Source organism: Cinclus cinclus, chromosome Z (genome assembly GCF_963662255.1).
Source record: "Cinclus cinclus chromosome Z, bCinCin1.1, whole genome shotgun sequence".
Lineage (NCBI taxonomy): Eukaryota > Metazoa > Chordata > Aves > Passeriformes > Cinclidae > Cinclus > Cinclus cinclus.
The window spans coordinates 83746834-83773234 of record NC_085084.1 but is presented as its reverse complement, the minus strand read 5'-3'; the positions used below and the strand labels follow the sequence as shown (position 1 = coordinate 83773234).

General features: G+C 45.7%; 1 protein-coding gene across 2 annotated transcripts in view; it reads right to left on the bottom strand.

Annotated features, from left to right (window-relative positions):
- Positions 1-26401, bottom strand: part of CTIF (cap binding complex dependent translation initiation factor) — a 112796-nt gene that overhangs the window by 29347 nt on the left and 57048 nt on the right. Inside the window, exons 7-8 of one of the 2 annotated variants that reach the window (XM_062513461.1) lie at positions 8532-8973; positions 6472-6801 (exon numbers count right to left, since the gene is read on the bottom strand). In XM_062513461.1, coding sequence (XP_062369445.1) covers positions 6472-6801; positions 8532-8973 — 772 coding nt within the window. The remainder of the gene's footprint in view (positions 1-6471; positions 6802-8531; positions 8974-26401) is intronic. The other variant, XM_062513462.1, reaches the window with a different exon arrangement.

Here is a 26401-nt window from a genome sequence, read left to right as displayed (position 1 = left end):
TATAGAAAATAAATCTCTTCAAAGCTACACAAAGCTTTTGCTGGGGAGTCCCAGAGTGATTTACAAAAGCAGGGCGGTTTGATGTTTATCAATATCAGAAATGTAAGGGAAGAAATGTTTCCAAGCTCTGCAAGTTACTGCAAACCCCTAAATGAAGGTGTCTACACAAAAGGGCAGCACCGTTTGCTACATCTGTGCTTGTGCTGGGCTCCTGAGGACCTGGCATCCATTCTGAGGTTCACCACCAAGATGTTCCTCATCTGCACAGATAGCCATGGAGAGCAGCTGGAGCTAAGGAGGATTCCCACATTGAATCTCCACCTCGCTAAACTCCTCTGGAGGAGAAACCAAAGACTGCAATGCTGGCTCATGTGCAGATCTTACATGTAGTGCTGCTCTGTGGAGCTGAGCTCACTGCTGTGGCACATGAGCACTCTTGTATGGCTTTAGAATCTGCTCCAGGGGCATTGGGACCTTTTTTCCCCCACCCCTCTGTGAAGCAACCTCTCTGATGTCTGCTGGGCAATGCCCTTTCAGAGATAAGTGGTACCACTCTGTTTCATGTGCACAGATTGGACCATCTGTAATTAAATTATGTTAAAAACAGCCACAAAAAGAGGACTGATGGTTTTTTTTCAGTCAGTGCTGGACATGGTGTACAGGTCAGATACTCTCCAGCCACACCTGGATCCTCCTTCCTCCATTTCTGCCAAACCACAAACTGTACCTCACCAATAATTATGTTGAGAAGGGAAAAAAAAAATCTGCCTTTCAGCATTAACCATAAATATATTACTTAGAACATCATAGAACCAGTTCCCACAATATCCACGCAGTGTCTATCATTGCAACTTAAAGCCCTGCAATGCTGAAAGGGCTGCTATCAGTGGGAGGTTGTTTGCTCAGACTAAAAAGGCTACAGGACAGAAAGAACTTCAGCTCATTCCTCCCAAATCCTCACGTTCAGCTAGGCAAACACTTCACACTGCATCCACATTTACTAAAGGGAATCAATCAGTTCTCCAGTACCTCATGATATCTACATCCCCAGAAATGGGTCAATCTAAATCCTCCTCTTCTATCCCCCACCTGGGATGACAGCAACATTTTTTTGGCCACCTTCCTGGTTGAGCCCCTCTCTAAATGGTCACACCAATCATTTGAAACTCAACCAAGACCACTGAGACTTAAGTGAAACCTCTGCCAAAACCTACGCTATTTATCTCAAGGGTCTAGAGGGGAAAAGGGTCTGGAGGGGAAGCCATACAAGTTGGGGCTGAGGGCACTTGGTTTTTTCAGCCTGGAGAAGAGACTGAGGGGAGACTCACCACAGTTACAATTTCCTTGTAACGTGAAGAGAAGGGTCAGGCACTGATCTCTGCTCTGTGTGACCAGAGACAGGACACAGGGAATTACTGGAGCTGTGCTAGGGAGGGTTAGGTTGGGTATCAGGAAAAGGCTCTTCCCCCAGAAGGTGCTGGGGCACAGCCCCAAAGCTGCCAGAGCTCCAGGAGCATTTGGACAGTGCTCTAACAGGATTGTTGGGGTGTCTGTGCAGGGCCAGGGGCTGGAGTCCATGATTCTTGTGGGTCCCTTCTGGCTTAAGATGTTCTGAAGTTTCTACATCCAGACCCAAGCATACACTGAACCAAGAAGGGCCATTTCTGGGGCATCATGAGGTTGCAGTAAGCTGATGAAGAAACCCTGTGTGAGTGTGCCACTGGAAATGTATCAGGATGTGCAAGAGCATGTGCAGTAGGGGTGCAATAGGGTAGGCAGTAAGACAAGCCATAGGGTATGCATTTGGGTGTGCAACAGGGTAGGCATTAGGGTGTGCAATAGGATGTGTATTAGGGAATGCATTAGGATATACCATAGAGAATGCTTAAGCACATACTATAGGGTATGCACTAGGGTATACCATAGGGTATGCCACAGGGAATGCATTATGGTATGTAATAGGGTGTGCATTAGGATGTACCATAGGATATGCCATGGGAAGTGCATTAGGCTCTACCACAAGATATTCACCAGGGAATGCCACAGGGTATCCAACAGGATATGCACTAGGGTACACCACTGAGTATGCAATAGGATATAAATTTTGGGATGCATTAGGGTGTACAGTAGTGTATGCCACAGAGTATCCTATGACGTATTGAATGCAGCGTGCCTTAGGGTATGCCTTAGGGTGTGAAATGGGATATACATCAGGGTATGCCACAGGGTATCCAGCAGGGCAGGTAGCAGGGTAAGGCACAGGGCATGCAGCAGAACCAGCCCTTCTCCTCTGGCACCAAGGCAGTTCCTTGTGCAGGGATGTACCAGGCACTGGCTCTGGCAGCAGGCCAGCAGTCTCTGCTGCTCTGTGTCAGGATGTTCACTGCGTGATTTTCGGGGGGTTTTTTTATTATTATTAAAAGAAAGTATCAGCCTTCTGTTTGATGTGCTGTTGGCCGTGGTTGCCAAGGGGAGCAGTGTACAATTACAGCCCCAGTGATGTCCACTCTAATAATACACTTGGCTCTGCATAGCTCAGATGCAGACACAGCTCTGCTATAAAGAGCACGGTTGTTCCAGCAGAGGAGTACTTCAACTTATGTTACATGTGAAGGGTTTGTGGCACATTGCTTAACACACCCCACACTGTAAAAAAAAAAAAAAAAAAAAAAGCCTGGGCATGCCAGTGAGTGAAACTATGACAAGCAAAAACCTCTCAAAGGAGAATTACTTTCAATGTATTAAGAAGGTATTTCTAGAGGCATGAAGAACTTGTTTATGTGTCTACAAAGATGCTCTTTCATGTCCCCAGATATCCAAGCTCCCTGGGCCCAGCTCACCCAGGTCCATCCCAAGGGCTTACACAGCTCAAAAAAGCTCCAGAAGACTAATCAAACTCAATAAGGAGAACATCAAACCCAAATTACACAACCACAGATTTGTTCAGGTTGGAAAAGCCTTCTAAGATCATCAAGTCCAACCATTCCCCCAGCACTGCCCAAGCTACCACTGACCCATGTCCCCAGGTGCCACAACCACACAATTTTTAAATCCCTGCAGGAATGCTGCCTCCACCACTTGCTTGGACAGCCTGTGCCAGGGCTGGACAGCTCAGATGCCAAACAATCCCCCCAGTGCCAAGCTCCCACATGTTAGCTCTACCAGCTGTCCATCCCATGGCTCCCCTTTCCACATCTCTTCTCCTGAGAGGTTGGCAGCATCCAAATTCAAGACTTAGCCAAGATTATGGACTAAAACATGAAGGATAAATTCAAACCAGAGTTTTCCTGATGGATCCCCTTAGAGGATGAACTGGACCATGCTGGCTGTAGGAAAGCTCTTCAGAGGAGCTGCTGGCAGGGAGGGGGATGATGTGACAACACTCCTACGCTGCAGCATTGGCATCTCTTTCAGGATCAAAACAAGTGCCCTGAGATAAGCATGTGCAGCCCTTGAGCATGAGCACCTTGTCAGCAGTTGAAAACAGAAGAGGAGCCAGGTTAAGGACACAATTTACTGCCTGTTTTGCAGGAAAAAAAAAAACAAACAACCCTTGCTGCTTGTTTTAAGGTCCAGGAGGGTACACGGACGCTATCTACAGGTATAGGGATGCTGTCTATAGCTACGACCACGCTGGCAAGGCACCTCAATGTGTTCATGCACCAATTCCTGAGGTGCTCTGGTGGGGGTGAACTGTTGCCATCGCAGTCCTGAGGGAAAGGGACAAACAAGCCCCTACAAAACAGGAGCATCTGCTGGGAGCAGATGGGGGGGCGAGCAGTGCAGCCCCAGGCGCCAGCAGCACAGGGAGGGATCACGCTGATCCCGATTTATCACACCCCAGCACAGTAATTCCCCAGCTCGCCGGTGCCCAGCAAGCCGAGCTCCTTACGTCCGGGGATCAGATTAGTCTGAAAGGTGCTAGAGAGACACAAATCCTGCTCTGCAACAAGCGTTTTATTAAAGGTTTATTTTTCTTTTTTTTTTTTTTTTTTTAATTAATGGTAAGTCATCTAAAAATGGCTGATGGAAAAATATCTGATGGTGGAACGGCCGGGACTGTAGCTGGGTAATATCCTAACATCAATCATATAAAAATATTACTATAACATATGGATATATATATATAGTGTATACATATATGTGCATACATATGGATATATAATAATTTATATCAATGTATTAATATATCATACATTAATAGGATACTCACATCACTCTGTAACATGACATAATATCCAATATGCCTTATTAATACTAATAATATATTGTATCAGTTCCAACATACCATATTGATATTGATAATCAACATCCAATGTAGCTGCAATGACTCTTTCGTGCCTCATACCTGGCTCTGTATCCATCCAGGGCTATCAAACCTAAATACCTCAAAATATTCTTGGTTTAGGGCTTGACGGAAGTATTTATGAATCAGTGTGATTTGAGTGCTATTGTTTCATTTGGAAAATGAAACAGTGCTTGGAGAAAGTCAAAATCCTTTGCTATCAGAAAGGAAATGTTAAATTATTTAATTTCACACAACACTCTGCCTTTGACCTGCAGTGATCTGTCACCTTTTGCCCCATCAAGACATTTATAAAAGATGTGCAGTTTGGGGCTGAACAAATCCCTTTTGCATATTTCTCTGTGCCTCAGCACATGAACTCGGTCATCCCCACACCCTACTCCTTCTTTGCACTTCATTCCTTCCCAGCTCTCCACAATGCTCCCATCACATTATGACTGGCTACACGTTCCTGGGAAGCACTTTGAGTCTCTCTGGAGATAGGAGATATATTATTTATCCTGCCTTCATGCTGTGAGAGCTGAATGGGAAGCCACTCAGTCTTGAACGGGATGCTGCAGTATAAATCAGTTTACTGGGTCTGTTCGCGTGGGTGGAATTGCTGGGGCAAGAGAATAAAGCAAACTGGAAGCATCCTCCCTAATCCAGGACTGCCATCAGCATCAATTGTGGGCTAACACCCTGCTGCTCCCTGGACATCATATCTGGGCTTCATTCTAGATTTCTTAGATCACTCAGCCTAGCAGGGAAAGATGCAAGAGTGACCTGGTATGGGAAGAACAGGATGCACAGCAGGTTTAGAGGTCCCTCCAGCCCCTTGCTGCTAATTCTGGGACTGATTATGTCTTCAATTTCCCTCATCCTGATTGACAATCCCTTTGGAAATACTCACCTGGAAAAAATCACCACCTGGTACAGGTAATGGGCAGATGTGAATGCTGGCCAAGGGCTTTGGAGGGAGTGGGCATGAGGAGAGGTATTGTGTTTAACACACACACAGAACAATGAGAAGCAAAGCTGGATCAGTCACTGTGCAGAATTATTGGATACAGATTTTCACTCTTTTATTCCACTCCTAATTTCCCTGCTTGCTGCGTTGCCCCAAAGCCAGCTCAGTGTACAGTCAGCCAGCCACAGCATCCAAGAGAGCATCTCCAACAAGAACAGCAAGAAGAACAAAAATATGAGTCAAAAACTGGAGTGGTGCTGCACAACAGACCTGTGGCAGAGAAATGAAATGAGAGCTCTGCATGTCCCACAGGAGACCTGTGTGTGAGGGAACAGCCACATGGAAATGCACCTTATATTAAGGATGGAAATTTGTGGTTTCAACTCTGTTTCCAGAGGCAGAAAATTGGACATGCATGTGACACCCTTCCAGAAAACAACCGCCCTCTCTGATGGTGGCACTTCAGTAAAACACACTCCTCTCAGCAGACCATGAGAAGCTGAGGACATCCCTTTCTTCTCATCATCCAACATTATTACAGAATCATCCAGGCTGGAAAAGATCTCCAAGACCACCAAGTCCAACCATTAACCTCACAGACCAGTTATCAGAGCCACTGCTTTATCCTCCTCCCTGCAGCTTTGCTGATGGTTTTGGAGCAGAGCAACCAACCAGTTATCCACATACCAATAAACAATACATACACATACCCAGACAATAGTGAGAAAATAAGCAATTATTTCAGTTTTGTTTGCATTCAGAAACCAGAATCAAGCCCTTCATCCAGGCGATACAGCCAAAAGCCCGCTCAGGGACCATTCTGGTGTCCAAGACCAACAGGGACTTGTCTTGGTGCTGAGATGGACACTCCATTCTAACAGCCTATATTGAAAGATCCTCCCAGTTAATTTCTTTTCATGCCATGGGGGTGCAGCCTCAAACAACTGACTCATTACTCAGACAGGTCCTCGTGTGAAATGCCACAGCTCCGTGTAGAGTTCATGAAATGAGAATGAAGAGTACCTTGAGGATGCCCTCAGTGTCACATCATCTGTGGTAACCATTAAAGATGTGCACAGACAAAACAACAGGTGCAGTCTGAACTCATCAGCTGGGTTCAAAAGGAATTTGTCAACAGCTCAGCTCCAAAAAAAATGGTAAGACCCACTGAAATGATGCCACAGGTATCTGAAAAACTAACTTTATATATCATTACCTGCAACATGTTAAGGAGCAGACTCCGGAATTTGGTTCCTTCCACCATGAAGAGGGCCATTTTGTCACACAGCTTGGCTGCTGTGGAAGCAAAGCTGCGGTCTGTCACCGCTTTCTGGTAGATGGTCTTGACTATCTCCCCCAACATCTCCTCAGAGTTGGTGGAGTTCTGGGCCTCCTCCATGAAGGTGGTGAGCTTAGAGTCAACGTCACTGCTGTTGTTCCTCATGCTGTTGAGAATTTCAATTAATTTGTCCATTTTATTCTTTTCAGGGTTGGTGGTTTCCACCGTGACTTCGTCCTGGTCCGTGAAAAGGGAAAGACAAGGCGTCTGTTACACAAGGAAAAAACAGATATATCAGCCCATGTCCTTGCACAAAGAGCAAAAGGGAAAGGGGATTGGGAAGACATAAACAGAAAGAGAAAAGACAAAGCATCTTTTAGTGGCACAATGGTATAACCTCAGCATTGGAAAGCACAAGCGCATGCATCTTGCCCCAAAAATGTCCCCTTTCTCCATTTCCCACACCCCTGAATCCCCTCAGCTCAGGGAGAAGATGTGCTTGAGGGTCATGAGCCAGGATGTTGAAGTCTTATGACCTCTGACTGCCTTTGGCATCAGTTTCTGGTGTCTGTGACATCATGATAATGGACATTTGTTTCTCTTTAGAAAATGCATTGATATTTGCAAAATCTTCAGACAACAATCCCACAAAAAATCTTATATATATTTTAATATAAAAGTTATAAATATTTAGATATATTACATAAATCTAAATACAAAAATATTTTAAATATATCTATAATGATGTAAATTTATATCAAAGAAATCACATGATCCCAGCATTCAAAAGATTCTTGACTTTTCCATCTCTTGCCTGTTACACTTTTCACTTCCCATCATTACTACAGAAATTATTGCTTCTTCTCAACATTTTATTATGCATTTGCTCCTTTTTCCCCAGTGTCAGGCATGCATCCTGCTTTTTTCTGGTCTACTCTCTTCTACTCCTCTAGCTCAATCTTACACAATACAAACCTGTAGCAATTTTTTGGACAAACCGAATCCCCAAGGAAGTTGTCCAAACCTCCCAGTGGGAGGCTGGTTGGCAACACCCACCCAAGAATGGGTGCTGATGAGATTTTTGTTCTTACAAGACTCTAAATTTCTGAGAAGAGCATTAAAATGAATACTTAGAAAGTCTCTACTATACTTCCATTGCTTTAAAGAACATAAAAATAACTAACAAAATTTCTTACTCCCCCTCATGCCACATCCAGAAATAGTAAATGCTCATGCATTCAAAGGTATACATTTCCAACATGCACTCCCATGGAATTGTATATATTCAGGTTATTTTTGCTCTGTATTTTGGAAATCTCATTAGAGATAACCCCATGGATGCTTTTTACAGTCTGACAAAAGAATCTCAAGAGAAAGAATCTGAGTTTCATAGGGGCAAATGGAGATATCATCTCCAAATTCCTCAGAAATCTGTGGCTGAATATTGTTTCCAAAAAGGATTTCTCCTCTGTCACTTGCATGCAATACTTTTGTTATTGTTGGGTTGTTGGAAGGAAGGGGGGGAGATAAGAGCATTTCAATTCATTGCAGAGATAAATGCATATCAGCTTTAAAGCAATGGAGTCCAACTATTCAGCACTCAAGAGTCAAAGTTTGGCATTTAGCTCTGTAGTTGTAGAGACAAACTGCCTTTTGTAGATTTTTTTTGCAAAGTGACTGAGCTCTTCAGACCAGGAGGGAACTCGTGTGCATCAACCTTGCCCCATGGGAAAGAGTTCCCAGTCCTAGAGAACTCAAGCTGGTAGCAACCTTAACCAAGCTCAAAGTCAATTCTCAAAAACTGAGAAGTCAAGATCAAAGCCTCAATTCTTTCAATAAAAGGCCTCCTGAAGAAGCACAAAGACACCCCAAGTGAAGTGCTGACACTGGGGGATTAAGACAAGTTGGGAGAATTGATGCAAAGGTCCCTTGAACCCACCCCACCCTTTGTACGGAGAACGGCCAACTCAAAAAAAGAGAAACTCAAGAAATAATACCTTTTCTTTTAGTCTCCTCCTCAGCCTGTCTTTAGAAGACTGAAGCAAATTGATCTTGGGTCTGTCCCCCGTGCGCTCGTGGATGCTGTCTTTCCTCTTGGTCTCCAGCTCGGGGATGGCCTGCTGGGACTGCTTCTCCACGGCCTCGGGGCCCCGGGGTGCCTCTGCAGGGACGTGCACCGTGCACGCGGAGCTGTCCTCAATTTTCAAATTCTCAGTCTCTTTGGCGTTTCTGTGCGTTTCTTTGTCATTGGGTGAGTGCTTCTGGTTGTGGTGCCATCTCCGGTTCTGGCTGTAGCCGTGGTGGCCTGTCCTGCCCGAGGAGTGAGGGGCCTGGCCTCCTTGGTAGAGTTTCTGGTGGTCCCTGTTATGTTTGGTGCCACCCTGCTGATGATCTGCGTGCTGCTGAGACTTGTTCCCACCGGGAAGTCTCTGCTGTCGCCTGGAAAGTCAAAGAAAGTCACTGAAAAGCCAGCTGGTCACAGAAAATAGGTTTTAAATCCTGTCAGCTGGAAACCAAACAGGGTTTTTGGTTTGGTTGTTTTGGTTGGTTGGTTGGTTTTTTATTTTGCGAAGTGAATGACAGGGAATTGAAAAAAAAACAGAAGAAAGTCAAAAGAAGTTTACCCATTCCTTCATGGCTGTGTTGGGCCAACACGTGTTCCACCAAACAGCTTGGCCCTTGGCAGGGAACCACAAAAGGGGAGGCAGTTTCTCATCATCTAACAACTGATGCCTCTAATTTTCTTTCAGTGACAGTCATACTTCAGCTGAAGGTTTTTGTAAAGTTTGACAACCTGACTTTGGTTCCCAGGAAAAATTTTCCCAGGTTTCTGTGTTACTTCCATACTAACCAGAAAAGACAGCAGCAGCAAGTCAGGTAGGCAAGAAATACCAGATTGGTTTTTTTTCTGACTACTTTAGAGTTCCTGGCCTACACTTTCTCCTCTTGCTTGCCAACATGGCACTCTGCTGCATGGGTTTGCCCTGAGCTATTTTAAATGTATCAGGAATTTCTAAGTGGAAAAAAATAACTAAAAAGCAAGATACTAAGTTAACTGGCAATCTGCCCACACCAAATGGTTTGTTTGCCTCATTTTACACTTATCCTTCAGCACTTCTACACCAGGACAGGACACACGCATGGATGAAAAGAGGATCATATTTGGCTCTGGAAACATGGAGGGCATGGCATCCAGGAGCCACAGCCTCCAGAGAGAGGCCTATGTGAACAGAGCTCCAAACAGGTAACATGGAAATCCAACAGCCACAAAGAGGAGGAACTGCCCCCAAAGGGTTTACTCAAGAGACTACAACATCTCAGAAAGAGTGAGCAAACCCCTGAGTGCTGGCTGTAACCAGTAGTAGAGATGGCAAATCCCCAAAAAAACAAGGATTGAATGGAAGAAATGCTTTGGCAGTCTCAGGCATCTCAGATTTCCAAACAGGCTGCAGTGTGGCTCTCCCCAGTGGAGAAGGCAGAGTTGGATTGCCATGATACACCAGAGATGGAGATGGTCCTGGCACTGGCTGCTTTCACCAGAGCTGGATTTCACCACAGTTACCCTAGGCATGCTGGCATCCCCTGCCTGCTACCTTTTTGATATTAGTCTTGGCTCTGAGAGCCTGTGGGATGTTTTAATGCCCAGCCCTTTACAAGGCTTCTGGGAGCAGTGCTTGAGGGTGACACAGGACATCTCCCCAGTATCAGCCCCAAAAACATGGAAACAACTTTGAGAGCTGCGGTAACCACAGCAGTTTGCCTCTGTACTGGTTTTGTAGTCATGATAAAACCCCTGGTCAGCCTCATCCCTTATCCCAAACCTCCACCCCAATCTCGATGAATAGCAGTGTTTACTTTAAATCCATCCCGCAGCAATTAAGTTTTATTTTCAGCACTGGCACTGCTCAGCTAAGGGTGCTCAGACAAAGGAAGTAGCCATTCACAAATACAATTCAATGGTCAGTAGTCTCCAAGCCTGCCTGCCAAAGCCATCTGCCCATGGAATCTGTATTCCTTGGCATCCCCAGGAGTCAAAACCTATTTCTGAGGCCAACTGGCTTTTAACCACAAAGAGTGAGGGCTCGTGTTTAACAAAAGCAGGACGAAGAGGCTTGTTCATGGCACTGGAAGGAATTTGTGTTTACTCTCAGGCCACCAGATCTGGTTTTCTGAGATATTCAATGTGTGGTTTTTGGTTCTGTTTTTTCCTTGTTTTTTTTCTCCCTTGCAAACTGAATGGCAGGGAATTAAAAAAAAAAAAAAGTACAAGAAAAAAGAAGGAGAGGAGGGGAAAAGCTTTCCTGTTTGCTGGAGCTACAAGCATTTTATGAGTACAGATTCCCTACATCAAGTTTTCCTGGCATTTCTTTGTTTCCTCTCAGTAACGCAATCACATAAACTGCTTTGTAAGGAGCAACGCTTATTAAAAGGGGAATGTCAAAATAAAAGTTAGTTAAAAACCTTATCTGGTACTAAGCTCTCACACGCCTAAGTGTACAAGAGTTTCGCTTTCTGTGGTTTTGCTCCTCTCTCAGACATTTGAGTTTAACTGTTTGGTTGCACTTCATGTCTCAGCTTATAAGCCAGTCAGCCTGCTACTTTATTTAATTTGTAAATATTGCACAGAAATTACAGAAGTTGCACAAAGACATGCCTGTAATTTCAGAAGCCAGGGAAAATGCCTGGAAATGAGCTGGGAAACAAAGTTGGCCATAAATTCCTGCAAGAAATGTATTCAGGGGCAGCTTTTTTTCTGAAGACGTGATGATATTTTAAACCAAACCCTTAATGTTTAAGGACTATGAATGAAAAAAAAAAAAAAAGCTAAGATTAAAAAAACCACCTAATTTAAGCTGATGCGAAATGTGCAAGATTGTTCATTCTGGGGATGCTGCAATAGGATGGGGGAGAATAGGTACCCCTGCCCCTCCACAGGACAGCTAAAAGGTGATGTCCCCATGGCAAGGGGCAGAGCAAACACTGAGCAAAGCTGTGCAGTTACCGGCCAAAGGGTGGAAAACACCAGAGTTAAACAAAAGTTTTGGGAAAAAAATTTGCTTGAAATAAAAGGCAAAGGAAGGAGAATGGCAAACAGGGAGCAATGTCTGTGACTTGGCAGCAGTCAGGGGTCTAGACTATCATCCAGCATTCAGGCAAAGATTCGTTGTGTGCTTTTATCTTCCCAACACCCCAATGAAGAAGAAAAGCCAAGAAGAAATAGGATCTGCAGGGAAGAAGAGCCAAAGCAGGGAGAACAGGGCTCAGATCTTATAAATTTCTTGCCTGCACAGCATCTCAAAACCTGGGAGGGTGGGATGACCCATGCTTGCTCTCAGGTGCGACCAAGGTTCTGGGGACACAGAGGGCCCCAGGAGAGGAGAAAATGGGGACCTGGGTCTCCTGCCACACTCCCACTGTGGATTGCTGGAAACAGCCTCATGCTTGTTCAAGGGCAGCACTGTAGGTGTTCAGATGGCAGCTGAAGGTGATGTCCCAAGATGGTGCCTTGGGGCAACATGCCAAATCCAGGTTATCAGGCCAGATGCACCTCCCAGCCCAGGTTTTCAGTCTGAGCTGCTGAAGGGAAGAAGCTGAAACTTGAATCACACAGCAACACCTCCAATTAAAGTAAGAATTCACCCCAGAAAAATGCTGCAGTTACTGGGAAGTCCTTCTTCTGTCCCTCTCAGCTGATCCTTAGCCCTAAGGATGCAGTGCTTTGCAGGGAACCATAATTCAGCTACAAGAAAAAGCATCTGGACAGTACAATGGTTTCTTATCTCTTGACTCCATTTAACATTAAATAACTATTTTCACTTCAAAGGCCAAATTCCAATTCAGTTCAAAACTCCCCCTGACTTCAGTGGGATTTGGCCACCAGACAAAATGAAAAATAAAGAGATGTTGAGAGTCACAAAGAAATTGCAAAAGTACTAAAAACCAAGGGGAGACAGTCAGGGCTGCCAAGCTGGAAATAGGATGGTATTGCTTCTGCTATTGTTCCTCCACCCATTTTTTTATTTAATTAACTAAATGAGATACCTTTCAACAGAATTTAGATCTGACAAATGTCTGTTGTGTTGGAGAAGCCTACGCAAACAAATGTAAGGCTTCAGCTGCCTCAGTGATTACCAGCCTACGTGCTCAGAAAGACATGATTTCTGCAAGTTTTTACTACATCGTTTACTCCCAAAGAAAGGAGCAGGAAGGTACAAGTCTGGGGAAAACAGCTCTAGACACATGGACAACTGTGGTCTAGAATACAGTTGCTCTGTCCTGTCAGCCTTGCCCGCATCCCCATGAGTGAGACGAATCTTTTGAGAGCCCCCACCACTTGTCTGGCCTGTAGGGAGCTGGAGGACAACATGGGGCTGCATTCTCCTGGTGGCTGCACAGAGATCTGGGCAAACAATTCCTACAAGCACTGGGAGGTGAGGAGTCACATTAGAGCACTGGTCCTGTGAGGGGCAGCTGAGGGAGCTCAGGTAGCTTAGCCTTGAGAAAAGGAGGCTCAGGAGGGACCTTCTGGCTCTGACAGGAGGATGCAGCCATGAGGCTGTTGGGCTCTCTTCTCAGGGAACAAGGGACAGGGCAAGAGGAAATGGTCTCAAGCTGTGCCAGGTGAGGTTTAGATTGGATATTGGAAAAATTCCTTAACTGAAAGTGATATCATGCCCTGGCACAGCTTCCTGGGACTCCATCCCTTAATAGATTTGAAAGCTGTGTGGATGTGGCATCTGGGGATGTAGGTCAGTGGTGGCATTGGCAGTGCTGGGGCAATGGTCGGACTTGATGGTCTAAGAGGTCTTTTCCCACCTAAAAAATTCTGAGAGTCTATACATTGACAGTGACACTTAAGACATTTACCCCACAGTGCAGAGCACCTTTTACAGACAAACAGACTGAAATTCCATCCTGAGATTGAGGGACCAGGTGTCTGCACATGCTGGTTCCTGCCTTTGGAGAATCTGCTTGGATACTTGCCTCAATCTCAGCCAACCTCCCCATGGAATAAACCCTCCAGGATACTGTAAGCTCCTTGCAGAGCAGAAATTCTGATTTAGTCCTGCTTTTGTGCAGAACAGAACACCTGGTGGGCATAGCCAGGGCCACCAAGTAATTAACAACTAATATGGACTTGCAGACACTCAGGCAAGAGGTTGAGAATGAAGAGTGATGTCAAGGTCAAACCTTCTCCATCCCTTGCATCCTTCTGGTGCTTGAATGAACACATTCCTCACTGTATTTGACAGACAGTAAGTTTTATCTGCTTGGGCAGGGTCTCATCTCTGTGTGAGGATCAGGAACATAATGCTAAGTCTTGGAAGTATCTCATGATCAGCCTTGCTATTAACCTGCCTGTAACTAATTAGCAATTGTTGTTGCAAGGGATGGATTAAGATCACAGTCATAGAATGGTTTGGTTTGGAAGGGACCTTGAAGACCATTCAGTTCCACCTCTCTGCCATGAGGAGGGACACCTTCCACTACATCAGGGTGCTCCAATCCCTGTCCAGTCTGCCTGGAACACTTCCAGGATCTGTGCAGGAATGGACTCTGTGGGACTTTCTATTCCTATGATGACCCCAGAACCCTCTTATCCATGACACCCCTCAAGGCTGGGGCAGCAGAGCATCCCCAAGGAACTCAGCAGCTGTTCCTGCAAATAGAGGACTGGTGGGGTTCACCCTGTGGGATGTCAAGCCACTGCTCTAACCTTCTTTCTGAAAAATCTCAACACAATCTTCCATTGAGGGAGGGAACTTAAAAAGAAACCCCTTGGAATCGACGCCAAAAGAGTAAAATTCTCACGTGGATTATGGGGCATGTGGGTTATTCCTGGAAATTCATTCAGGAAAATCAGCCTGAAGAGGGAAAGGGCAGGAAGAAACAAAACCCTCTGAAACATCCCTTGAACAAACTCATGTCTCCAGGCCCAGTCTTTCTGAACTAAGCATATTCCAGCCAGACCACAAACAATTGGACTAGTATCCCGAAGCAGGCACTGCTGGAGAGGTTTGGGCATGGCAGTACTGCTGTGGTCAGGAGCACCCATCATCACTGGCTTTGAGCATTTAAGAGATGTTGTGGTCCAAACTGGAGGGGCTGAAGGATCCCAGTTAGCACATGGTGGAATTTTATAGCATCTGAATCTGGTACCAAGAGTTCTGGGGACTACTGCTATTGAAATGAGGAAGAAGGTCTGAATTTCTAATCTAAAGGTCTGATTTCCCCTGGAAGTACTCTTCAGCAAGCCTAGCTCCATCAAAGGAACTCTGATGTTTCATGTGCATGGATAATGATAACTCAGTACTGCTTTGATGCAGGGTGCATCACAGCCCAGCCCTGGCCATTTTTCTATCCAGCTATAGCTGAGAATGGGAAACACTCAAATAAGCTTAACAGTTCCACACAATTTAATCAAAATCCTCAAAACCCCACAGAAAGCAATAACCAACAGCTTCAAGGATGAAGAACACAGGATTTGTGCTGTGTTTTCCCTTTGGCTTTCTCTCTCAAACTGGTTTCACTTGGCTCCAGTTTAATTTTTGTTTGCATTTTTCTCAGATGAGAAGGGAACAAGATGTCATGTTCACTCCTGAAAACAAAAATGAAATTATTCACACTTCTTTCATGCCTTTCTGTCACCAGGGGTAGAGACCACCCCAACTGCCAGACTGAGCCCACATAATCTGGACAGACACGGTATCTTGGAAGTGTAGAAAGTCCACCTGTCAAAATGGTGGTGGATCAAATTTTAAATCATCTTTGAACAGCTGAGATGAAGTGCATATTTCAAGTCTTACATGTATGCATCTTTAAAAACATACAATGAAAGCCAGAAGACAAGCATAGCCAACCAAAACAACACAGTGCGGGGAGAGATGTTTGTGAGGAGGCTGAGTCTCTGGCTGCTGGGAAAAGCATTATGAAACCCTCATGTGAGTTGCCTCCATGGGCACAATGCTCTTTGCCACCACATTGGTCCTGAGGTACAATCACTGCTGATAACCCTTTCTTTGGGCCAGGACACCACATCTGCCTTTGTTTGCTATAGATGATCTTGTTTGGTCCTCTAGAGCATAATCAGACTCACTATAAACCAACATGGTAGCACTGATTTTCACAGTGATGGTTGTAAAACACTAGCACAGGTTGCTCAGAATGCTGGTGGATGCCCTACCCCTAAAAACATTCAAGGCCAGGTTGTACAGGGCTCTAAATACCGTAGTCTAGTGGAAGATGTCCCTAACCATGGCAGGGGATGGGACTGGCTGAGCTTTAAAGGTTCCTTTGAACCCGAGCTATTGTATTAGTGTGATTCTGTGTCTTTACATCCAAAATTCCCACTGACTCACAAGCATATGGATGAAAGACAAAAATCCCACCCCATTCATAGGACCACCAGCCAGCTCCTGTGCTGCAGGAGCAGAGACAGCACTGCTGGGCTGAGGGGACATGGAACGACACCCCTCGGGATGGACTAAAAAGCACCAAAAAGCAAGCCTCCCTACTGCTGAAACTCAGGGACAGCCCTCACATTCTGCAATGCTTGGCTGCACAGGCTGCCTGAGTCAGCTATTTTCTCCCAAGCCTCATGGAAATGAATCTTCAGAAAGAATTTAAGGAGCTGTTTTGCAACACCAGCTTAGGAAAGACATCCCAAGTACAGATGGCATGTGAGATAGCTCTGAAACAACTCTTTTAATGCTTTGCAGGATCTCCCACAAATCATGAGGGATGTCGAGATAGAGGCCCTTGTTGCACAGAGCAGGCAACCAGCTTGGAAGGCACCTCCTGGACTTCAAGGCTGACTGCCTGGACCGATTTAGAAATCACTGCTGTGATTTCATGTAGAAATTGCTTGGAAGTAGTTCTCTTTGTAAACTATATTACTTGGAATTACGTTGTTGGATTCCCAGTAGACTGTGAACAAGATAGCAAAAATTACATAAAAACCATCGGAAAACACAGTGACAAGGAACTAAGTTCAGTTTAGACAAAACAGTTTAAATTAAGACACGACCACAGTACACAATGTTTCTCAAACGCAAATGGATCCTGGACTACTGGTAAGAATGTGCTTGAATGAATATGGAATCATCTTTTACTACTTTGCAATAAAAGAGCTTATACTTCAGACTCCAGGCTGCCTCCTTTAAAAATACACCCAGGATGATCAGTTAACCCGAGATCTGATAATCCTCCAAGAGATATAAACTTTAAACCCATGCCAAGATGCACAGACACAGCCCAACACCATCCCTCTGTGGTCCTGTCCCCCAAGACACATCCTAAATAGTACAATGAGCCCCCACCTGCTGCCTTTGTGTTCAGCTGTCTTCCTTTAGACCCCGTGCCTCTTTGACCTGCAGCAAGGAGACATCCTAGGGTTTTTTTTTTTTTCCATATCCTATTTATATCAGTGCTTTCTAGTGAAGAAATAAATGTCTTTCCTGTAGGAGCTAAGGCAAGATTTGACAGGATCTCCTGACAGCTGTCCAGACATATGAGATGACCCAAAGTCAATGGCAAGCAGTTACTTCCGACACAGGGATCCAGTAAAACATCACCCCAAGCTGCAGAGATGCCCTGGACTTAGGTGTGCCAGAATCCTTTATCAAACACATTGAACTAAATTCTTTAAACAAGATGCAGCAGCCTATAGCATTTAATACAGAGATTTAGCAGCCAGGATTGATCTGGAAATTGATTTATTGCAACCCAGTGACAATACTAAGCTGTTTCCTGAATGTTTACTTAATCTGTCCCACTGTCAAAAGAAGAGTTCGTAGAATTATAGATGGTTTGAGATGGAAGGGGCCTTTTACAGGTCATTTAGCCAACCCCGTCTGTAATGAGCAGGGTCACCTTCAATAAGAGGAGTTCTCTGCTCCTGACTCCACTCCTGCCTCTTCTCTCATGCTACCCCTAACACTCCCACAGAATTGCTAAGCTGTGCCAGGGTCTGATTCACTCCCAAAATTTAATTTCTCTTGGATGAGTTCTCACTTGTCAGCTTGGATGGGAACACACCGCTTGGGGGAAGGCAAAGATCTGGGCCACTTTCTGCAGCTCTGATGTCACATAGCTCTTGGCCCTTGCTGCTTGAGGACCCGCAACTCCAGCTTTAATCAGGAAATTAGGAAGATCCATAGCATCTGCACAATGCTGGGAATGGCTGGAGCAATGTTAGTTTAAATGAAAGAAAGAAGCCTGTTGTCCACTTGTGCCCCGGAGGCTGTCACGCTAAATAAAGACATTATCAGAGAAAGAGCAGAGACCCAGGCCTTCATGCCTGTCAATGACCCCAGCACCTTCTGAATCAATCTAGGTACTCTTCTTGCCACAGATGGTCCCTTGGAGACAGACTGCTGTGGCTGTAGTAGGAATAAATGGAAACAAAACAGTTAATAAATAACTAAAAATAGAGCAGAGTTAACTTTTTTTTTAATTTAATATGGAGATGAAAAATCCCTGGGTGATTTATGTGCCAGCAGAGATATTAGCTGCATATAATAGATGCAATATTTTTAATACTAATATTTTGGGCTGAGACAAGAGCTGGAATGGAAAGTATTTCCAGTGCCTTGACTTCTTTATTTTGCAAACATCAGTTGCTAACTGGGGTCAGACAGAAATATTGTTTCTGCAACAAGAGCCCAAACAACTTGAGCTGGCAACTTCTCCACACACTAACCATGCCAGGAGGCCCTGCAGAGCTTCAGCTTGTTGCTCCCTCCCAGGTCCCAGGGGCCAATGTCCCCATCTTGGTCTGCAGGGAGAAGGAGTGGGTGGAAGATGCTCTTTTGCTGAGTGGGTGGCTACTTGCCATGGCCAGAAACTGGAAGTCACCACCCAAACCATGCAAGTGCTGTTGGGCTTCTTCAAATGGGCCAGGCTTCATTGAATGACATTGTATGAGACAGTGGGTGCCATAAAGCCTTCCACTTATACCCACTGAGAGTATCAACCAGTGCTTGCCCTTATCTGAGACCAGCTGCCAGATATTTTGGGGAGCAATCTGGCAGCAGGAAGCCCTGGGTGCTCACTCCAAGGCAGTAGCACATTTATATTTGAGGAGGGAAAGCATGAGAAAGAAACAAGTTACTGGGCTTCACATTCACTCCAGCAACCAGCTGCTGACAACACCTCCATGAACTCACGGTGGAAAACAAGGTGTAGATGGATAAAGCCATTTCCAGTGCCGAGGAGCCGTGCAGGAAACACTCCACCAAAGAGAAAGCCATTTCAATAACAGATCGCTTTCCTACAGCAGAGGAACCTGCCGCTATATTTCCTTCCCTCAATTCTGGCTGGCTGAAATAGCATCACGTAGCCAGTGCTTTGCACTGTGACACTGAGAGAAAAGTCCTGCAGGGGAGGCTCATGTGTGGAAGGGCTCACACACAGGAGGATCTGGTGGGCAAAGGTTCACTGCATGGTCTGTGGTGAGGGGAGGTCCAGCTACAGACTCAGTTTCCTCATAGCCAAAAGGGAGATGTTGAGAGCAGTCCTCTGCCAAAAGGTACTTTGAGGTTGGTGAAACACTGATGAGGTGTTCTGTTGTCCCATCTCTGTCTGCGTGTCTGCTCTGGGAATGGTTCTTGCATTCCTTCCCTGTGACCCATTCTAGACCTCACTGACTCAACAGCACCCCACACATGCACACTCAATGAAGACTTTCCTCACATGTTGAGTAAAAATAAATTAATCACACCATCTGCTACCAAAGCAACACCAATACAAGCAATACCAAAGACATGGTCCTGCTGGACTAAGTCCAGAAGAGGCCACAGAGATGCTCTGAGGGCTGGAGCCCCTCTGCTCTGGAGACAGGCTGGAGAAACTGGGGACGTTCACCTGGAGAAAAGAGGTTCCAAGGAGACCTCACTGCTACCTTCCAGCACTTAAAGAGTGCTTATAAAAACAAGAGAGAGTGACTTTTTACACAGGCGGGTAGGGCTAGGACAAGGGGGAATGGTTTCAAACTTAAAAAGGGGAGATTTAGATTTAGGAAGAAATTCTTCCTGTGAGTGTGCCAAGGCCCTGGCACAGGTTGCCCAGAGCAGCTGTGGCTGCCCTTGTATCCCTGGAAGTGGCCAAGGCCAGTTCTGATGGGGCTTGGAGCAACCTGGGATAGTGGAAGGTGTCCCTGCCCATGGCAGGGGGTGGAACAGATGATCTTTAAAGTCTCTCCCAAACCAAAGTGTTCAAGGATTCTGTGAAGATGACCTAGGTGCCTCAGGAGGAGGACCAAAAATTGCTCAGAGGGTTCTGGAGCATCTCTCCTATGAGGAAAGGCTGAGAAGGAGTTGGGTTGTTCAGTCTGGGGAAAGTTCTTTAGAAACTTTATTGTAGCCATTTGGTACTTATAGGGGAAAGAAACTTCAAGATCATCTAGTCCAACCATTAAGAAGGGGAGAGCACTGCTGGGAAGCAGCACTGCATGCATACCCTGTTCCTCTCAACCCCTTCCTGCTGGTCACCAAATGAGGTGGCCTTATGTGACACCTCTCTCTCCTCTTGCTCTTATGGCCATTCTGCCCAGCTCCAGCACACCAACAGCACATCCAACTGCAAGTTAAGAGCTCTGCTGATGCAGGATGGCATGACAACAACAAGGTAAGGGGAGTGATGTCCCAGCTAAGGGGAGGGGGTGGCAGGCACAGCCGGTGGCATACATGGACAATTAGGTCCACAACTCATTTGGCCACAGTAACACAATCACCCAGCTGGGCCCTGCTAAGAACAAACCACTATTGTCCTCTGGAGACCTGCAGCCCAGAGAATTAATTTAGTGCAGCAATTCCCAGTGATGTTGCAGAAAATCAAACCAAAATGATGATTTGTCTCTAAGCTGCCCTCTGCCAACCCCTCAGTTGAAGCCCAGCCACCACCAGCTCTGCCCACGCAGGGCAAGCACCCACTGATGTGATTGTCATGACTATGAACACCTAAGTCCTTGAGGAGTCTCACCATGAAGGACCAGCACTGCAATAAGGAGCTCTTCATCTTGTTCTCAAGGAGGCACAGATTCAGCTGGTGCAGCTTCCTTAGTTGTGTGGCTTAGTTTTAGGTAGTACTGTGAGAAGAGGGAGTTGGACTTGACGATCTTGACGGGATCCTTCCATTTTGACATATTCCATGATTAGGACAAGGGGGAATGGTTTTGAACTAAAGGAGAAGATATATAAACTAGGCATTAGGAAGAAATTATTGACTGTGAGGGTGCTGAGGCTCTGGCACAGGTTGCCCAGAGAAGCTGTGGCTGCCCCAACCTTTGAAGTGTCCAAGGCCAGGTTGGACTGGGCTTGGAGCAACCTGGGACAGTGGAAGGTGTCCCTGCCAATGGCAGGGGGTTGGAATGAGGTGATTTTCAAGGTTTCTTCCAACCCAAAACATTCTATGGTTCCTTTTGGATATGCACCCTTATTGCAGTTGCTCCTGAAAACATGACCTGTCCCTCATTACTGGTTCAAAGTTTCTAAGTATTAGGCAGAACTGCACCTATTTTTTTAACATCACTTTGGGTATTAAAATACTTTTCGGTGCTTTCAGCTGCATCGGAGAGCTTCTTGCATTGTTACATTCTAAACACTATGATTTATCTAGATGCTAGTATTGCTATTTTCCATTGCAGGCAAGTGCACCACCAGACTCACTTTTGTCCTTAAAAAGAAAAATATTGGTCTTGCATTTGCTTCTCTTGGAGAAGAGGCAGTTTTTCACAGCCACCACTGTGCTGGCTCAACTCCCCCACAGCCTGCTCAGCATGGATGGCTGTGACATCCCTGTTGGGTTTGGGGTGTTCCTTCTGCATTCCCAATGTCCCCTCCAGTAAGCCTCATCAGCTCCCAGAAGGGCACAGAGAAGACAGGAGCATAAGGATGAGGATAAACCCCTGACTTCCAGATGCTGCTTCAAGAGTTCAGACCCATGTGCTGTTAAACCTAATTAATTTGATTTGGAAATCCTACTGAGAAGGAAAGGAGTGTTTCAACTTCTTCAATTCCTTCCTTTCCTCACTCTTTTTTTCTGTTCCAACAGAAGTCCAGCAATGTGCTGCAAACCATTTACCTCAGTGATAATTTTCAGTGAGTACTCAGTCCATCTCAAACATTTCGTTTTGTTCCAGCTAGGAATGGCCCTTCAGACCTAAAATAACATCTTGATATTGTTGTTTTTAATAAACATCCTCTCGTCTCATTGCAAAGCCCTCAGCAAACAGCCCTGAAAGAACAAAAGACATTTCTGTATTGTTTTAAGTTCTCTTCCTTTCTGAAAAACCTCAATTAAAATGGTGAAAAAGCTACTATACTCTGCAATTATGAACTCATTTCTATTCACTCTCTCAGCAGGAGAGCTTTGTCCTGTTGACCTCTGGGAATGGGTTTCTAAGGCAATTCCAAAATTTCACAGCCTTAAAACCAACACATTCATGGGAGCTGTAAAACACATTCACCTTCGCCTTCACCCAATATAACTTTCTATCTTCAAACCCGGGGTGAGAGCTGCTCCTGTGACTATTTTTATTTGTGAGAGGAGCCTTAGCACATGGCTTTGGAAATAGTGCAACCCTTTCTAGACAGCATGAAAACTGCATGAATATGGGCTGGTTGTCAGCTGGCTGTAAGAGTTTTCAAACAAATACCTTGCATGTCACATTCCTAACTGATGGCTGGGATAGTCTTTATCTTTCCAGTACAAGAACTACCTGGCCCAAAGAGGATGTATCCCAAACTCTTGACTTGCCAATGGAATGTTTATGGGAAGAAGTGTGGAGACTTCATAATGCTGGGACAGCTTGGTTACATGTATCTTTGAACACTCAGACCAAGATTAAGGAAGGGAAACAAGAGGGAAAGCCATTCTTTTAGATGAAAGGAAACAGCAGAATAGAAGATGATGTCTGAGAACACAGAATTAGGTAAAAATGAATGCAGAGGTGCAGATTTTCACTTAAATAAATTAATAATGTTCCCCAAAAAAAGCTAGATAAATACCTTTACAATAAGTCCTTTAAATAGGACTACAAATCACACTGCTTTAGAGACAGTTACCAATCCTCCCATGATTTCATGCATCCATAACACACCTTAAAACCTGCATGCATTTTTACTAGGACCAAATATAACAGAACACATAAACATCCACAACACAGCTTAGGTACAACTCATCAACCAATTTCCCAAAATTGCACTCAACTCCAAAGGCTTGGGTCAGCTCATATTTTGCCTGAAATGTGCAAAAAGCACCCCAGCCATGCACCTTCTGATAACCACACTACAGGATCTCTTCAGACCTCTCCAGTTAAGGCTGTTTCTACCTCAGGACATATCAGATGAATCAACTGGACCCACCAGCTCTCTGCCAGAAGAAAGAAGATGTTACCTCTTCTGGAAGAAGGTAAATTGATAATTGATGTGACATTGATCTGGGGGTTGTAGCCTTTAAGTGGCTCAGGGCTTAACCCTCCCACCTGTGATGACAACGGTTGTGCTGGCTGTTTTTTTCACCTGTTTATGAAAAAAAAAAAAGACAAGAAAAGGCAACTACACACCTCACACAGGCTGCTGAGAGATCAGTGACTAGTGTTGAATCCTGCTCGTCAGCAGCACCAAGCCAGTTTGGCTGGTAGACCTCAGAAGTGTCACCATTGCCTCTCTCCTATCTCACCTGTCTCTTTTTAATTCATTGTATTCTTTGTGATTGATGTGTTGAGTTATATTTGGTTTCAAAAGAGCAAAGAAAAAGAACAAGGGTGCAGGTACTTACTTTACCATATAACTTAGGGCTTGGGTTGGAAGTGATCTTACAGATAATCCCATTCCAACCCCCCTGCCAAGGGCAGGGACACACCTTGCACTACCCCAGGTTGCTCCAAGCCCCATCCAACCTGGCCTTGGACATTTTCAGGGATGCGGCAGCCATAGCTTCTCTGGCAGCCTGTGCCAGGAGCTCACCACCCTCACTGGGAACAATTCCTTCCCAATATCCCATCCAACCCTGCCCTCTGGCAGTGTGAACTCATTCCTCTTTGTCCTACCACTACATGCCCTTCTGATGAAGGTCTCAATCCCAACTGAGAACTGGGATGCCCAGTCTGAAGTGTCAGTTCTTGCTGAAGAGAGCTCAGAAACAAATCCTAGTCCCAGCACTCCCTCCAGTGTGAGGTGTTTTGGCTTAACTCCTCCCACATCTCTTTGTTTCTCAGACTTCCTTGGTTCTGGTCAACATGGGAAGGTAAAATAAAGAAAGGAAATCTGTTCTCTATAAGATGAACAGGCTGACTTTTCTTATGTGGCGGTGAAGCATCCTCCTAACTTCATTGAACATATCCCCCGAGTATAATTGGAAGCTGGGCCTCCAGTCCATATCTGGTTGAAGTGGTTATGGACACAAGCAGTGGGATCCAGATGTGATGCTGGAGATGCCTTGCAGCATCTTGTTTGGCTTCCAGTCATTTTGGTGCTGGTATCATAAGGTCTGGTGTCTGACAGCTCCTTGCATGAAGTTTGAGACAACCTAGGGCAGCTGAAATAGCACTTGTGAACATGGAGGTGAAGCCTAGCAGTCTCTGATAAAGGTGAGCACTGAATGAGGTCTCCTATGTTCCCCCCAAAGCCTTGGACTTAAAGAGTGGCTGCTCTCCTAACCTCCACAGCTGTAGAGCCATCATGAGCTCCTGTTCCCATTCCAAAATGCTTACAGAAATTACAGAATCACACAGTGGTTTGGGCTGGAAGGGACTTTCAAGATCACATTCTTCCACCCTTGCCATGGGCAGGGACACTTTCCACCAGACCAGGCTGCTCCAAGCCTGGCCTGGAACACTTGTGAAGAGCTATCAGTGAAAACAACTCACTGACCTCCAGACCAGCCCCTGATACCACACAGTAAAAAGACACCTAGAAAATAATGAGTTTCCATAAAAACCACCTCCACCATAGCCTCCACCACAGCCACACACTGAAGTTTTTTGCTGGAGCAATTATTTTGCTTTTGGTGAAACATCATAAGACCCTGAGCCTATCCAGCAGGCCATACACTTCTACTGAGGTTTCATAACAATAACATGCTTTGCTGGTGGTACATAAAGTCTTTCAATCAGTGGCACAGATGGATAAAAACAACCTGCAAAAGCCTCCTGATGCCATAAAGTCTACTGGCAGCTTCGCTATTTGGGTTAAATTTAGTCTGCAGGACAGGGGTCACTTCAGTCACCAAGACTGCAAAGAAAAAAAAGAGCATAAAAGGTCTTGTGTTTTCAAGTTTTTATGTAATGACAAAGCCACTCTCAGTAGAGAGGTGGCAACCCTGCAGCTGGGAAATGCACCCGGCTTGCTCCTGCCACTGCCTCCTGGCATTAGAAAAAAAGGAACAATGAAAGGAAAGGATAAAATTTTCTTAGATGAGTATCTTTTAACCCTTCTGCATGGGTCTTTAGCTAGGCACACAAAGAGGACAGAGCAGATATGGAGAAGAGCAATGGACATGCATCCCCTGACATCCTGCTCATGAGGACCACGTCCTGTCAGGCTCATGAAGGTTTATCTTTCTCTTGCCGTTAGTGCTGAGCCCACAGAGCTCTCAGACTTCTACAGAAGTGCTTCATCCTTGCACATGCATGCAATGCAGAATGCTTTTGGCTTTTGCCAGCATCAGGAAAGGAGCTGTGAGCATGGCATCCCTTCCGCGGTGTGCTCTGCCAGGAGGATTGTGGCCACACCATCAGCCCTTGGGGGTGAAGCATGGCTGGGCATATTTTCACTAACACCCCCAAGCATGTAAGGTCTCAGCACTGCCCACAATGCCAGAAACGAGAGCAGCTGGGTGGAGAACCTCTACTCAGCCTGCCACAGCTTGAGACACAGGTGATAGGCAAAACAAATTCCCCAGCGGATGCTGAATACCAATTGCTCCACCGCAGGGCTCACAGTGTTCCACATGCACCACTCAGTGATGGGAGGACCCTACATGTGCAGCTCTGGGGATGGTGCTGGGGCAGGTGAGTCACTCTTGGACAAGCTGGCCCAGGAGTCACGCTAGATATAAATCTGGCAGAACTTCAAATGGCTTCTGCAGAACTGTTGAATCATCTGTGCCCTGTAGGTACCAGGGCTCAGATTTCTCAACAGGGATATCACAGAATCCTAGAATGGGTTCAGCTGGAAGACACCTTAAAGCTCATCTTGCTCAGCCCCTGCCATGGGCAGGGACACCTTCCATTATCCCAGGCTGCTCCAAACCCCAACAGAGAACCTGGCCTTGGACACTCCCAGGGATCCAGGAGCAGCCACAGCTTCTCTGGGCACCCTGTGCCAGGGACTCCTTACCCTCACAGTCAAGAACTCCTTCTCAGTACATAATCTCATCCTGCCCTCTGGCAGTTTAAAGCCCTTTGCCATGCTGTGTCCTGCTCACTGAGCCATGGTAAAGGTGTTGATGGAGCGAAGAACCTCCAGACCTCACCTCCAAGTGTTCCCTCCTGACAAGAAGCTGCAGTCCTGACCAGCGGCTCTACCATGGATGAATCACACCAGCTGCATATTCACAGGGTGTCAGGGGGTGGCTTTTTGATCATTTGAGAATTGCTCAAATTGAGGCTTTGTTCTCAACTACCTCATCTCCCAGGAATGGAGTCTCCATGCTGTGACCCCTGGGAGAGCCTTCCCCTCATCTCCTGGAAGGAAGGGCAGTGGGGCAGGGTGATGCCACTGTGTCTGGCCAGTGTGGCTGTGCAGGTCAAAAGGGCTCCTGTTTGACCCTTCCCAACATAATCTTTGTCCTGTTCCATCATCACCTTACCTAGAGAGCAGCTGCTCTCTGCAGCTGCTAGACCAACCAGGTCCAAATGACAACA